The sequence below is a fragment of the Choloepus didactylus genome, chromosome 22 (genome assembly GCF_015220235.1).
Source record: "Choloepus didactylus isolate mChoDid1 chromosome 22, mChoDid1.pri, whole genome shotgun sequence".
Lineage (NCBI taxonomy): Eukaryota > Metazoa > Chordata > Mammalia > Pilosa > Megalonychidae > Choloepus > Choloepus didactylus.
In genome coordinates, this window is record NC_051328.1 from 22,053,413 (window position 1) to 22,068,409 (window position 14,997).

The following is a 14,997-nucleotide window of genomic DNA, read 5'->3' on the forward strand; positions in this document are numbered from 1 at the left end:
GGGTGAGGTAGGGGTCCTCTTTCATTCTTTTGGATATGGATATCCAACTCTCCCAGCCCCATTTGTTGAATAGACCATTATAACTCAGTTCAGTGACTTTGGGAGCCTTATCAAAGATCAGTCGGCCATAGATCTGAGGGTCTATCTCTGAATTCTCAATTCGATTCCATTGATCTATATGTCTATTTTTGTGCCAGTACCATGCTGTTTTGACAACTGTGGCTTTATAATAAGCTTCAAAGTCAGGGAGTGTAAGTCCTCCCACTTCGTTTTTCTCTTTTAGAGTGTCTTTAGCAATTCGAGGCATCTGTCCTTTCCAAATAAATTTGATAACTAGCTTTTCCAAGTCTGCAAAGTAGGTTGTTGGAATTTTGATTGGGATTGCATTGAATCTGTAGATGAGTTTGGGTAGAATTGACATCTTAATGACATTTAGCCTTCCTATCCATGAACATGGAATATTTTTCCATCTTTTAAGGTCCCCTTCTATTTCTTTTAGTAGAGTTATGTAGTTTTCTTTGTATAGGTCTTTTACATCTTTGGTTAAGTTGATTCCTAGGTACTTGATTTTTTTAGTTGCTATTGAAAATGGTATCTTTTTCTTGAGTGTCTCTTCAGTTTGTTCATTTCTAGCATATAGAAACATTACAGACTTATGTGCATTAATCTTGTATCCCGCTACTTTGCTAAATTTGTTTATTAGCTCTAGCAGCTGTATCGTCGATTTCTCAGGGTTTTCCAGATATAAGATCATATCATCTGCAAACAATGACAGTTTTACTTCTTCTTTTCCAATTTGGATGCCTTTTATTTCTTTGTCTTGCCGGATTGCCCTGGCTAGCACTTCCAGCACAATGTTGAATAACAGTGGTGACAGCGGGCATCCTTGTCTTGTTCCTGATCTTAGATGGAAGGCTTTCAGTCTCTCACCATTGAGTACTATGCTGGCTGTGGGTTTTTCATATATGCTCTTTATCATATTGAGGAAGTTTCCTTTAATTCCTACCTTTTGAAGTGTTTTTATCAAAAACGGATGTTGGATTTTGTCAAATGCTTTTTCAGCATCTATTGAGATGATCATTTGATTTTTCCCTTTCGAATTTTTAATGTGTTGTAATACATTGATTGATTTTCTTATGTTGAACCATCCTTGCATGCCTGGAATGAACCCCACTTGGTCATGGTGTATGATTTTTTTAATGTGTCTTTGGATTCGATTTGCAAGTATTTTGTTGAGGATTTTTGCATCTATATTCATTAGGGAGATTGGCCGGTAGTTTCCTTTTTTGTAGCATCTTTGCCTGGTTTTGGTATTAGATTGATGTTAGCTTCATAAAATGAGTTAGGTAGTGTTCCATTTTCTTCAATGTTTTGAAAGAGTTTGAGTAGGATTGGTGTCAGTTCTTTCTGGAAAGCTTGGTATAATTCCCCTGTGAAGCCATCTGGCCCTGGGCATTTATTTGTGGGAAGATTTTTGATGACTGATTGGATCTCTTTGCTTGTGATGGGTTGATTGAGATCTTCTATTTCTTCTCTGGTCAGTCTAGGTTGTTCATATGTTTCCAGGAAATTGTCCATTTCTTCTACATTATCCAGTTTGTTGCCATACAGTTGTTCATAATATCCTCTTATAATTTTTTTAATTTCTTCAGGCTCTGCAGTTATGTTACCTTTTTCATTCATTATTTTGTTTATATGGGTCTTCTCTCTTTTTGATTTTGTCAGTCTATCTAGGGGCTTGTCAATCTTGTTGATCTTCTCAAAGAACCAACTTTTGGTGATAGTTATCCTCTCTATTGTTTTTTTTTTCTCTATGTCATTTATTTCTGCTTTAATCCTTGTTATTTCTTTTCTTCTACTTGGTTTAGGATTGGTTTGCTGTTCATTTTCTAGCTTCTTCAGTTGATCCATTAGTTCTTTGATTTTGGCTCTTTCTTCCTTTTTAATATATGCGTTTAGTGCTATAAATTTCCCCCTCAGCACTGCTTTTGCTGCATCCCATAGGTTTTGGTATGTTGTGTTCTCATTTTCATTTGTCTCTACATATTTAGCAATTTCTCTTGCTGTTTCTTCTTTAACCCACTGATTGTTTAGGAGTGTGTTGTTTAACCTCCAGGTATTTGTGAATTTTCTATGTCTCTGATGGTTATTGACTTCTAATTGTATTCCATTGTGGTCAGAGAATGTGCTTTGAATAATGTCAACCTTTTTAAATTTATTGAGGCTTGTTTTATGTCCCAGCATATGATCTATTCTGGAGAAAGTTCCGTGAGCACTAGAAAAGTATGTGTATCCTGCTGATTTGGGATGTAATGTTCTGTGTATGTCTGTTAAATCTAATTCATTTATCAGATTGTTTAGGTTTTCAATTTCCTTATTGGTCTTCTGTCTGGTTGATCTATCTATAGGAGAGAGTGATGTGTTGAAGTCTCCCACAATTATCGTGGAAACATCAATTGCTTCCTTTAGTTTTGCCAGTGTTTCTCTCATGTATTTTGTGGCACCTTGATTGGGTGCATAGACATTTACGATTGTTATTTCTTCTTGTTGAATTGCCCCTTTTATTAGTATGTAGTGACCTTCTTTGTCTCTCAAAACATCCCTGCATTTAAAGTCCATTTTATCTGATATTAATATTGCTACACCTGTTTTCTTTTGGCTGTAGCTTGCATGAAATATTTTTTTCCCATCCTTTCACTTTCAATTTCTCTGTGTCCCTGTGTCTAAGATGAGTCTCTTGTATGCAACATATTGATGGTTCATTTTTTTTTGATCCATTCTGTGAATCTGTATCTTTTAATTGGGGAGTTTAATCCATTTACATTCAACGTTATAACCGTGAAGGCATTTCTTGAATCAGCCATCTTATCCTTTGGTTTGTGTTTGTCATATATATTTTTCCCCTCTCTCTATTAATATCCTTTATTGTACCCATACCAAATCTCCTTAGTACTGAACCTTTCTCCAAGTCTCTCTGTCCTTTCTTTGTTTCTCTGTCTGTAGGGCTCCCTTTAGTATCTCCAGTAGGGCAGGTCTCTTGTTAGCAAATTCTCTCAGCATTTGTTTGTCTGTGAAAAATTTCAGGTCTCCCTCAAATTTGAAGGAGAGCTTTACCGGATAAAGTATTCTTGGTTGGAAGTTTTTCTCATTCAGAATTATAAATATATTGTGCCACTGCCTTCTCGCCTCCATGGTGGCTGCTGAGTAGTCACTAGTTAGTCTTATGCTGTTTCCTTTGTATGTGGTGAATTGCTTTTCTCTTCCCGCTTTCAGAACTTGCTCCTTCTCTTCCGTATTTGACAGTGTGATCACAATATGTCTCGGAGTGGGTTTATTTGGATTTATTCTATTTGGAGTTCGCTGAGCATTTATGATTTGTGTATTTATGTTGTTTAGAAGATTTGGGAAGTTTTCCCCAACAATTTCTTTGAATACTCTTCCTAGACCTTTACCCTTTTCTTCCCCTTCTGGAACACCAATGAGTCTTATATTCGGACGTTTTATATTATCTATCATATCCCTGAGGTCCGTTCCGATTTTTTCAATTTTTTTCCCCATTCTTTCTTTTATGCTTTCATTTTCCATTCTGTCATCTTCCAGGTCACTGATTCGTTGTCCAGCTTCCTCTAGTCTTGTACTATGAGTGTCCAGAATCTTTTTAGTTTGGTCAACAGTTTCTTTAATTTCCATAAGATCATCCATTTTTTTATTTAGTCTTGCAATGTCTTCTTTATGCTCTTCTAGGGTCTTCTTGATTTCCTTTGTATCCCGTACTATGGTCTCATTGTTCATCTTTAGTTGTTTGAGTAGCTGCTCTAGGTGCTGTGTGTCTTCTGATCTTTTGATTTGGGTGCTTGGGCTTGGGTTATCCATATCGTCTGGTTTTTTCATATGCTTTATAATTTTCTGTTGTTTTTGGCCTCTTGGCATTTGCTGAACTTGATAGGGTTCTTTTAGGATGTGTAGACCAATTGAAGTCCTTATCTCTAATTTATCAGATCTACAGCTTCGTGGAGTACACTTTCTCTAACTAACCAGCAGGTGGCGTCCACGAGCCACCTGTTCTCCACAAGCCAGTTCTCCCCTGCTGTGCCTTTGTGGTGAGTGGGGGAGTGAGTCTTGTGGGGCCCAATTGGTGTACCAAGCTTGCGTGTGTAGTTGGTGTTGCCCACCCTGTATATGGGGCGTGTTTCTGGGCAGTCAGGGAGGGGGTGTGGCTCTAACAATCAAATCTCCCTGGTGGTCCTGGAGTTTTAAAGCTGCTGCAATAGTCTAATCCTTCAGTTCAGTCCTGCCACAGTTTGTCTCTGCCACTGACCCACAAGTCCTTGGTATTGGTGTATGGCTCCTGAGACTTGCAAGTGGGTCCCTCTTCCAGGCCGTGCACCCCCTGGTCCTCTGTTGAGGGATGACTGTGCTATGTCACAGGTGAGTGCCGTCCCCCCCAGGGCGGTTCTGGGCTGCTGGGCTGTGTAGGGAGGCTCCCAGTCTGCTGAAATGATGGAGATTTCGCTGATCTCAGCAGTTCCACATTTTCATGAGTGTTGTATGAAGTATGCCCAAAGTGAGATTGCTCTGTGGTGTCCACTCCACGCAGTTCCTGGCTTTCTACCTACTTTCCTGGAGGAGTAAAGAAGGAACCAGACTTATTTCCACATATTCTTCTCTTTTAATTCTGCTCCCTCAATTCAAGGTTCCAGAACAGACTCAACTCCTTCGCTGGGTGATTTTTTTTTTTCTTTAGGCATGTTAACACCTTCACTTAGTCTAAGGAGACATTCTTCACCACATTTTTGTCCTTCACAATATTGTCTTGTCTATTATTGGGCTTTTGCTCTTGCACTTGAATTTTTGAATCAACTTCTCAAGTTAAAACAGGAGATGGTTTTTCCCGAATGCAGCAGTCATCGGAGGTCGGTAGGCAGATGGTTGGAAGGGCAAAATCAACGTTCCGCCAATCCCTGGAAAGTGTGCCCAGAGTACCTTTCTTAAACAAATATTTTTAAGATAAAGCATATCAATAAATTGTATATTTATTCTTCTAAATATTTTGCCAAATGCAGTTGTTTCAGAATTATAGCTCCCTAAATTTCAACCAGCTCCAGTTAAAAATAGCCTCATCAAAAGATTCTTCGCAAAAAGAAATAAAAGATGTATCAGAGAAGACGCAAAACTATCTTTATTTGCAGAAGACGTGTAGTTATAAAATCATAAGAATCTGTTAGAAAAATTAATAAATGAATTTAGCAAGGTCTTTGAATATAATGCAAGGTCAGTACACAAAAATTCGTTGTATTTCTGGATACCAGAAATAAATGGACTCCTGCTTAAAAACAGAGGTACAAATGGTGAAAAATGGTCTCTTCAATAAATGGTTCTGGGGCAATTAAACATCCCTGTGGGGAGAAAATGTATTAGAACTCCTTACACCATTCACAAAAATCAATTTCTAATGGACAGCAGTTTATGAAACATAAAACAGTATAGCTTTTAGATGAAAATGAGGTCATCTTTGTGACCTTGGAGTAGGCAAAAATTTCTCCAGCAGGACAGAAAAGATGCTAAATTATAAAAAAAGAAAATTTATAAATTGAACGGTGGTAAAACCATGAACTTCATTTATCAAAAGACAACATTATTAAGAGAATAGAAAGGCAACCTAAAGAGTCGGGGAAAGTATTTGCATGCATGTATCTGGCAAAGCACTCATACAGAATATAAATTAAAATCTCCAACATTTCAATGAGAAAATTTTGTCAGTGAGAAAAAAGCACAGACAACTCGATAGAAAAACAGGCGAAAGACTTTTCACAAGTGAGGATTTTCAAATGAAAGGTGTTCAACTTCATTTAGTTATCAGAGGAATAATAATTAAAACCACAGTAAGATACTACACGCCTATAAGAATAGTTAAAATGAAAGAAAAAAGTTTTAAAAATAATACCAAATGTTGGTAAGGATATGGAGCTGCAGGTGGTATGTTGGTGATCTAAATTGGTACGTTTGGAAAACTGGCAGCAAATAGTAAAGCTGCACATGTGTACCCTATGATCCAGTGATCCAGCAGTTCTACTTCAAGGTACGTTAATGCAACCAGAATGAATACATAATATTCATCAAGAGATGTATACTAAAACATTCGTGGTAATGTAATAGCCAGAAATTGTACCCATTTACAGTAAAATGGATAAATTGCATATCACACAAAGAAATACAATGAAAATGAAAAACTACAGTTAACACACTGATATGGATCAAGTTCACAAATACACTGAGTGGGAAAAAATGAGTCCAAAGGAGTTCATGTGCTGTATGAATCCATTTATATGGAAGTAAATAAATGTAGAAAATGAATATATCCTATTAGAAGTAAGGTTTAGCCTTGGAAGAGAGGGCTAGTTACTGGAATGGAACAGAAGGGGGGCTTCTGGGATGCTGATACTGTTTTATTTCTTCTTCTGGGTACTAGTTACATGGGTGAATTCAGTTGTGAAAATTCATCAAGTATTTTAAGACAGTGCTGTCCAGTAGAAATAAAATGCAAGCCATATGTGTAATTTTAAATTTTCTGGAAACCTTGTTGTTTTCCTTGGTGATAAATATTTGAAATCCTGTGCATATTTTCCACTTATAGCACACCTCAGTTCAGACTAGCCATATTTCAAGTGGCTAGTGGCTAGTATATTGGAGAAGACAGCTTTAGGATGTGTGTGTACTTTTCTGCACATACAATGTGCTTCAATAAAAAGCTTTAAAACGTTTTCCAAGTGAAGGTACTTCTGAAGCAATGATAGAAACTCAAAATTAAATCTTGTTTGTTTGTATTTTCATCTTTTTAGTTTCTCTATTTGTAGGGGTTACTTTCAGTGTCTTCTCTTTTGTATGACTGTTTTTCAACAATTGCAGTTCTCTGAAAGTTTGAAAAACTGAAGCTTTTCACACTTCATTGAATTCTTTAATCAGAGATTTCCAGCTAATTTTGAACAAAATGTAACTCCAAGGACTCATTTACCAAGAAAAGGTCAATGCTATCGTAGAAGCTTAAGCTGATTTCAGAGATTTTTTTAAAGGCTTGGATTCTCTAAAATCCAGTTGATGATGGGCAGCAAAAAGAGTGGGTACTGTAATGATAATGCTTTTTTTATTCAGCATCAGCTTTGTCACAAAAATTTATAGTTCCATTACATTAATTATGTATTATGATATTAGTAATTTTATATAACTATAACTTCTAAATGATTGGTAGATTATTTTACCTCTTTGGAGATAATTGTGAATTACGTGTAGACCACAACTAGTTCTAAGTGAATTGTGTGTGCTGCCAAAATTTTTATTTGTATTATCAATATAAGGGCCAATAATTATATATATATTGTTGTGCTTTTTAAATGAATTTATTTTGTCAGTCACAAAAAGATGTTTTGCCTTCAACAGAATGACCTTTCAAAAGTTTTCTTTGGATTTGTTTAGAAAAGTAAACCATTATTGGAATTAACATTTTCTATTTGAAGAACCTGGTGAGACTGATGTGAAACTGGTATCATTTAGCTGTTTGCAAGGTTTTTCTATTAATGAAGCCAGCATGCAAACACCTTTGCTTTTTGTACATGCACAAGAATGTGAGTAAATTTAATTTAAAAGTGTCATTTGATTTAAATGACTACAGTGGTATGTTAAATGTACCATTTGCAGTTGCATATGTTAAATTACTGTCTTTGAAGTGGATGCTGATGCTTCTTCAGCAGATTTATTTCTTTGGGTTTTCATGTGATCAGTGACACCATTCAGGGCCCCACAGAGAATGGCAAATGTTGATATTTTGTGCAGATTACACATTCATCATCAACTTTCTTGGAAAACAAATTTTATTCTTAATTTTTCATTAAAGATGCACTTCCATTTTAAAATTTTGCTGCAGAAAGAGCTTGTTGTGAAAGAAGTGTTACTAAACCATAAAATATAGCTATAGATTTAGGTAGTACGATAAGATAAAATGACTGCAGTAAGAATGTTCAGAATATTCTCTGTATGCTTTATCACAGGACTGCTAAACCTCTGTTTCCCACATGAGTTTCACATACACCCAGCCATGTTTTCTGATTACCCCATCTGGCTGTGTGTGGACTGTGAAATAGCAGACGACTATTACAAGTGGCTGGTGAGGATCACGTGTTGAAACCTTTCCAACCATCACCTGAGAATGGAAGGAATTAGTTGTGCCTAGCTATTTGAGTTACATGTAGTTATTTCAGCAAGTGCCCTTTATATTGTCCTTGAAAAGGAGGTGTTACTTAACATTGCAACAGGAAAGGATCAGGATAACACTGATAATTGCCAGTCGTCTTTCAGATTTATCTGTTTAAGTGAGAACTGGTCACTGCACATACATCTCACATATCCCTAGCAAAGACCAAGATAGAGAGCTGGAACTATAAAGTGGAGGGCTACCAAAGCTCTCTTGGCTATTTTACTGCAACTATTAATATCTTTTTTTTTCTTTCAATGAAAAAAAATTGATGACTGTATATTAGTGGCTAATAACTTCCTTAGGGAATTAGGTCACGTATTCTGTGTTATGATCTCAGTTCATCCTATAATTTTCCTCTACTGCACTTAATCACAGTTGATAGTTACATATTGATTTGTATAATTATTTGTTCATTGTCTACCTGCCCCACTAGACCAGAAGCTCTGAGAGGAAAAACACCATTTGTTCCCTCAAACTGTGTCCATGCCACCTAGCGCAGTGACTTGGATATAATAAAGTCTCACTAAATATTTGTGAAATAAATGAAAAAGTAAATGAATGAATGCACAGGACAAAAGGGGTATCTTGTCATTAGCAGATGGGTCCCACTTGATACTTAACTAAATAATAGAAAGCCTTTGGAAGTTGGGAACAGCATCCTTTTGCAGTTACCTCTGGCTTGTTTAGTGCATTCTGAGAATATAATAGGTATATGTATTGATGTTTAGTCAAATGTGTAAATGCAATACATAAATGCTTGTGCTAGAATTTATTGAATGCTGTCATGTTATGTCATGTACTTTTTATGTTATTGCATTTAATCTGTACACAATCTTGTGAGGTAAGTTTTACTCCTATGCCCATTTTACATGTGAGTTCATTGAGACTTGGAGAAATGAAGTACCTGCCCTAGGTCATAAAGCTAGTAAGTGCATCATAAGAATGGGAATTTCATCACACCTTTTAGTTCTGTTTGTCTTAGACATGATATCAGTGGAAACTAATATAAGTGGTAACCAACCGTATTAACAGTGACAAAGGATTTATCATACAGAACAAGATATCCAGCAGTGCACAGTCCAGCCTAATATAGCAGCTCAAATTATATTATCACAGACCGTGGATCTATCCCATGTTCAACCTGTGACTTCATCTTCATTATCATGTTTGCAAGATGGTTGGTGCATCTCTGGGCATTATATCAGAGTTCCAGGAAATGGGAAAGGGGAAATGTATCTAACAACTTTCTTAGACGCCCCCGTGGGTGACTTATGCTTTTATCTCTTTGGTTAGACCTGAGTTATGTGACCAGCTCTTGCTATAATGAATGTAGAAGGTGATGACTTTTAGGGTATTGTTTGGATCTTTTAGTTTTTTCAAGTGTGCCATCAAAAATCCCGGTATTCAGAAGTGTGTGATTGCAAAAGTTGGGGATCCTATGCTGTAGATAGAAAGGGGGCTCTTTTAAGTTGGTGTGTAATATGGTTGGATTGTACTTTTAGAGTGTTCTGATGGCTTTGTGGTGAATTGGGTGGTAGAAAGGAAGCAGGAGGAGACTGGGAGACCTTTGCAGTAATCTAGATAAGAGATTTCAGGGGCCTGAACTAGGAAAATGTTCACAGGAATGAAGAGTGGACTGAAGATTCCAAAAATACTTAGGTCAAATGGGTAGTACTTGGTGGTTGATTGACTTTGTGGAGGTGGGGAGAATGAAGACCCAATGATGGCTCAGATTTCTGGTACGAATGATTGAATAAATGGTGCCATCAACTCAGACTAGAGGAAAAAAATTAAGATTTAATTGGTGAGTTGTGTTTTTAAACACATTGAGTTTGAGGTATCTAGGTTTTCTTTCTTCATGTGCAGATATTTTGCCATGAATTGAGAAAGGTCTAGGATAGATTTGTTATATGTTACAAATATTTTTTCTTGATAATTTCTCTTGGAATTGATTTGCTTTTTCATTTAGAAGTTTTAACAATTTATATAGTCAATTCTGTTAATCTTCTCTTATTTCTAGCTTTAGTGTCATAATTAGCAAGGGCCTTGCTTATCCCCAAGTTAGAGAAGTATTTACCAAGGTTTCTTTTGTGCTTCTATGGTTTAGCTATTAATTTAATCAGGATTTTATTGCAGTTAATGTGATGAGGTAAGACTCTAACTTTACTTTTTTTTAAGTAATTGCCCTGTTGTGCCTCAGTACTATTATATGTGTTCAACTAGCATAATTTTTAAATCTTCAAATAAGGAAAGAACTGTAAATCATGAGGATAACCGTATTTTATCCATATAATATTAAGGAAAAAAAGGAAAGCGAATTTTTAATTGTTAGAATGTAATGAGACATGATTACTATTTCAAAGATATAACCATGAAAATACTAGATTTTTCTGTTAAATATCTCTGACATTAGTTTTTTTTTTTTAATGGCATTGATGTTTGGGAAAATACTCTGCTGTTCATTTTCTTCAAAAAAGAAAACACCCCAAAATTTTAAATATTCATTATAAATCAAATTTAAGCTATGTATTTTATGTATTATTCTGACAGCAGGAGGATGCATTAGCACAACAAGCCTTCGAAGAGGCTCGGAGAAGGACTCGAGAATTTGAAGATAGAGACAGGTCTCATCGGGAGGAAATGGAGGTGAGAGTTTCACAGCTGCTGGCAGTAACTGGTTAGTACTTTCCCCAAAACTCTCAGGCTGTGTTTGTGATGTTTGTGTATAGTGTTTTTAAATAATTTAATTTTGTCTTTCATTTTAAAAGTGTTAAACTATCTTTGTGTTTAATTAAATGTAATTGCTATTAAGGAACTTAACTCTAGAGTTAACATGTACATGAATTTCTCATTTATTGGCCGTCATAAAAATCATTTACTGTAACAAGTTATATTTTCTCTTTAATTCATTGATGCAACTATCTTACCTCCTTTTTTTTCTTAATTATTTCTCAGATTATTTGTAAAAATTACCTTTTGTTAACATAGAATACATATTTTTAGAACTTTACTAAAACTCTTTGGGAATAATACTACTTTCCATTTTTCTATAAATATTTATCTTGATTTTGTAGTAGCATAATTTTCGGTTGTTTGTATGGACTAAAATTTAATATTTTTTAGCTATTCAAAGGGTAAAATGAACATAGCCTTTTTTTCCTTTTAACCTTTTTTATTGTAAAATAAAATACAGGTAAGAAAATCTACACAAAAGAAATACGTAGCCTAATCAATTACTGTAAGGCTAACACCTTTAAAACTTCTATCCAGCTCAAAAAATAAAACTTTGACAGCCACCTAGAACCCCGTTTCCATATGCAGCATGTCTAATCACAACCCTCTCCCTCCCCTCAAAAGTAAGCATTATCTGATTTTTATAGTAATCAGAATTATAAAGATTTTTTAAATAGTTTTATTACCTATGAGTTCAGTCTTAGACATTGAAGTTTAGTCTTGCATAGTTTTAAAATTTGCTGTCTTTTAATTGATATGGAAATCTGATTTTTTTTCTACATGTAAGTGTACCCTACTTTAAAAGAGCTCAATTATAAAAATCAGTATTTAAGGTATATATACAACTGTTCAGGAGTACAAATTATATAAAAAGTATACTCTAATAAAAAAATCAAAATACTAACTAATGTATTTTCAAAAGAATATTGTCAAATGTTGTATCTATCATATGCCTCAAGTTTATAAATTTGATGTTGACATGCCATTTCACACAAGTAGAACAAGTTAGCACATGTTCATCTTTGATAATCAAAAGAGATACAATTAAAATATAATTATAGTATATCAATTAAATAGAATAATATCCAGGAATTTAAAAGCAATTTTACAGCCTTTGTCCAGAACACCATCTTTACTAATTCATCAAAATGACAAACACAAAGAGAAGGAGAAAAGGCACTCCACTATATGTTTTCTAGGCCTTTTAGAAAACATGGAGTTTGTTCCTTTGGCCACATGTATGCGAAGCTACGAGAAAGATGATATCGTAAACATCAAGGAAATGGGCACTGTTCAGAAAAGGAATGTTATCATGGCAAAACCAGAACAGCAGTGTTACCCAGCATGCTGTTAGTTAAGTTGTAAATAAACAAGGGCAGAATTCTTGGCCAAGAGAATTAATGTATGTATTGAGCTTATTAAACACTCTGAGGGCTGAGATAGCTTCCTGAAATGCATTAAGGAAAATGATCAGAAAAAGGATTCCAAAGAGAAAGGTACCTGGGTTCAGTTGAAATGCCAGCCTTCTCCACCCGGAGAAACACACTTTGTGACGACCAGTGGAAAAGAGCTTGTTTCCTATGAATTCATGGCATAATGAGTGTAAAAAAAATTAGAGAATTCTATATTGTTTAAAAAGAAAAAAGGTAGAAAACAGTTATATAATCAGAGAAGTTGTTATTTTTATTATTTAAATTAAATGTACACTATTATTTAAATTAATATTAAAAAAATGTGTTTATTGTGGACAAAGATAGTGGTTGAGAACCCAAACTCTGGAGCCAGACTGGGGGGAGAGAGGTGAGGTGCTGAGTCTGGCTCTGTCCCATGCTTTATTACCTTGAGCAATTTATTTCACCTTCTGTGCCTGAGTTTCTGCAACTGTAAAAAAGGTATAATAATAGTGCCTGTCTCACAGTGTCATTGAGAGGATTAAATGAGTAAATACACATGAAAGCATTTTTTGGAGTGTGTGGCACAGGAGTAAGCACTGACTAGATGTTGGCTGTTATTGTTATTGATATTTTTTCCTTTTATGTTACAATGTTTTTTAGAATAGATGAAAAAAACAAGCCTCTTCAGTGGTTAGTGTATGAAATGAAATCAAGTATCTTTTAATGACTGATGCATCCTTTTGTCACTGAGTTAATTTATGTGAATGGCTGATGTGTGACATAACAACTGAGGACATCCCCAAGAATGCTTTTTCGCTAGCACAAGAAGGATGAGTGGAATACATTTGTTATCTTTGAAGCTTTTACAATTTTTGTGATCAGAATTCCAACTCCATTTTCTTTTGGAATACCTGTAACTGTAGTAGTATGAAGTTTTAAAATGTGTAATATGCATTCATTTATTTTACATTTCTGCACCTTTTTGCTCATGCAGTTTCTTCCCTGACCTAGAGTGTACTTTTCTATCCATTCATCAAGACCCAGCTTAAATGTTATCTTGTCAAGCCCTTCTCCAGTCTCCTTAAAATTAGACCTCCCACTTTGTAGTTTCCAGAGCTCTTCTTATTTTTATTATTGTTCTTATTCAGCAGTATATTGAAACAATTATAAATGTGTACTTTATTGTGAACACCAGTGAGATAGGGCCCCTGGTTTTTGTATCCTCCACACCACCCACCATGATGTTCTATACATTGTGTTTAGTTATGAAATGGCGATCTTCAAAAAAGAGCTCCTGTTTTTCCTATCTGAAAACTAGAGTTACAGAATTGGCTTTAGGTTAAAAGTGGATAATACATGTTAATAACCTCTGAAAGGATTTTGGTTAGGATGTTGATTTATATTAATTAAGTAGTGAACCCCAGCTGTGTTGTGCTGGCTTATGAATTAGGGTCTGGGAAATTTATAGATGAAAATGTATGGTTTCTGTCCTTGAGCAACTTTGTCTTGAAAGGAAGATAGACATATCAAACAGATCATTGCAGTATGCTTTAGCAGAAACTATACATAATAGAAGTTTAAAGAGGGATGATGGCAGTGTTGAGGAAGGAGTCCTGAAGTCTACCTCCTCTTGGGGCATTCACAGGAAAATACACTTGCAGGGAAGAGTGTGAGTTTGCCAGCTGGATAAGCTGCAAAGCATTCCAGGTAGAAGATACGTTGTGTGCAGAGGCATGAAAATGTAAGAGAGCTTGCCATGATAGAGAAATACAGCTTGGTCAGAACATTTATTTAGGAAGTATTTTGCTTTTAATAAAATTGTAGATTAATTGAGGCTAAGAACTGTCTTTTCTAAATTGTTAGTTTGTTCTAACTTAAAAATAATAATATAACTTGAGGGAAAAAATGTTGTGTGAAGTTATATGTGTATATGAACAAAAATACTGTCTGTTAATAGAGTTGTCAAGTATTTGTTGCTCAGATAAATTGTTGCCATTCAGTTTTATGTTAGTGATTAAGAGCCTGGACTTTGTAGTCAGGCCTGGCTGAGATTCCCTGCTCTATCACTTATCAGAGAATCTCTCTTCAGTCCCCGTTTTCTTATAAAAATTGTTGTGAGAATTAAATGGAAAAATGTTGGTAAGCACTTAGAGTGGTACTCGGTATGTGTATGCCTGCAGTAAATAAAATCTCTAAAGTACTTCTTTAGCACTAAAAGCTCTTAACCACAGTGCTGGTTCCAGTTAATTGACTTATCTGGCTAACAGGAACATCCTTCTAGTTCTCTAAAATGTATCAGGGCACTTTGCCTGCATTATTACCTACAGCATAGAGAAGATGGTTAAATTTTCGTCAATGATTTAAGATCCTGTGGTCCTTTATGGTAATAATTTAAAACATCAGTTATAAAGAATTAGTCATCTAGAAAATTAATCTGGAATCTGACTCAAGAGCATGTGTTGGCAGTCATATAAGGAAGTTTTGGTGTAGGTATGTTTTCAGCACTTTGAGTAGTTCTCTTCTGTCCTTTTTTTTAATCCTTAAATTCCTAATGTTAGCTGCTGCTGCTGCTGCTGATGATTATTGCAATTTGCCTCCTTTTTCTTAAAAGGGAGAATATTG

The 14,997-nt window shown here is 35.3% G+C and overlaps 1 protein-coding gene across 2 annotated transcripts in view; it reads left to right on the top strand.

Annotated features, from left to right (window-relative positions):
• The window catches only part of CBFB (core-binding factor subunit beta), a 95,742-nt gene that overhangs the window by 63,397 nt on the left and 17,348 nt on the right, over positions 1-14,997 (top strand). The window contains exon 5 of one of the 2 annotated variants that reach the window (XM_037815983.1): positions 10,799-10,925. In XM_037815983.1, coding sequence (XP_037671911.1) covers positions 10,799-10,925 — 127 coding nt within the window. The remainder of the gene's footprint in view (positions 1-10,798; positions 10,926-14,997) is intronic. The other variant, XM_037815982.1, reaches the window with a different exon arrangement.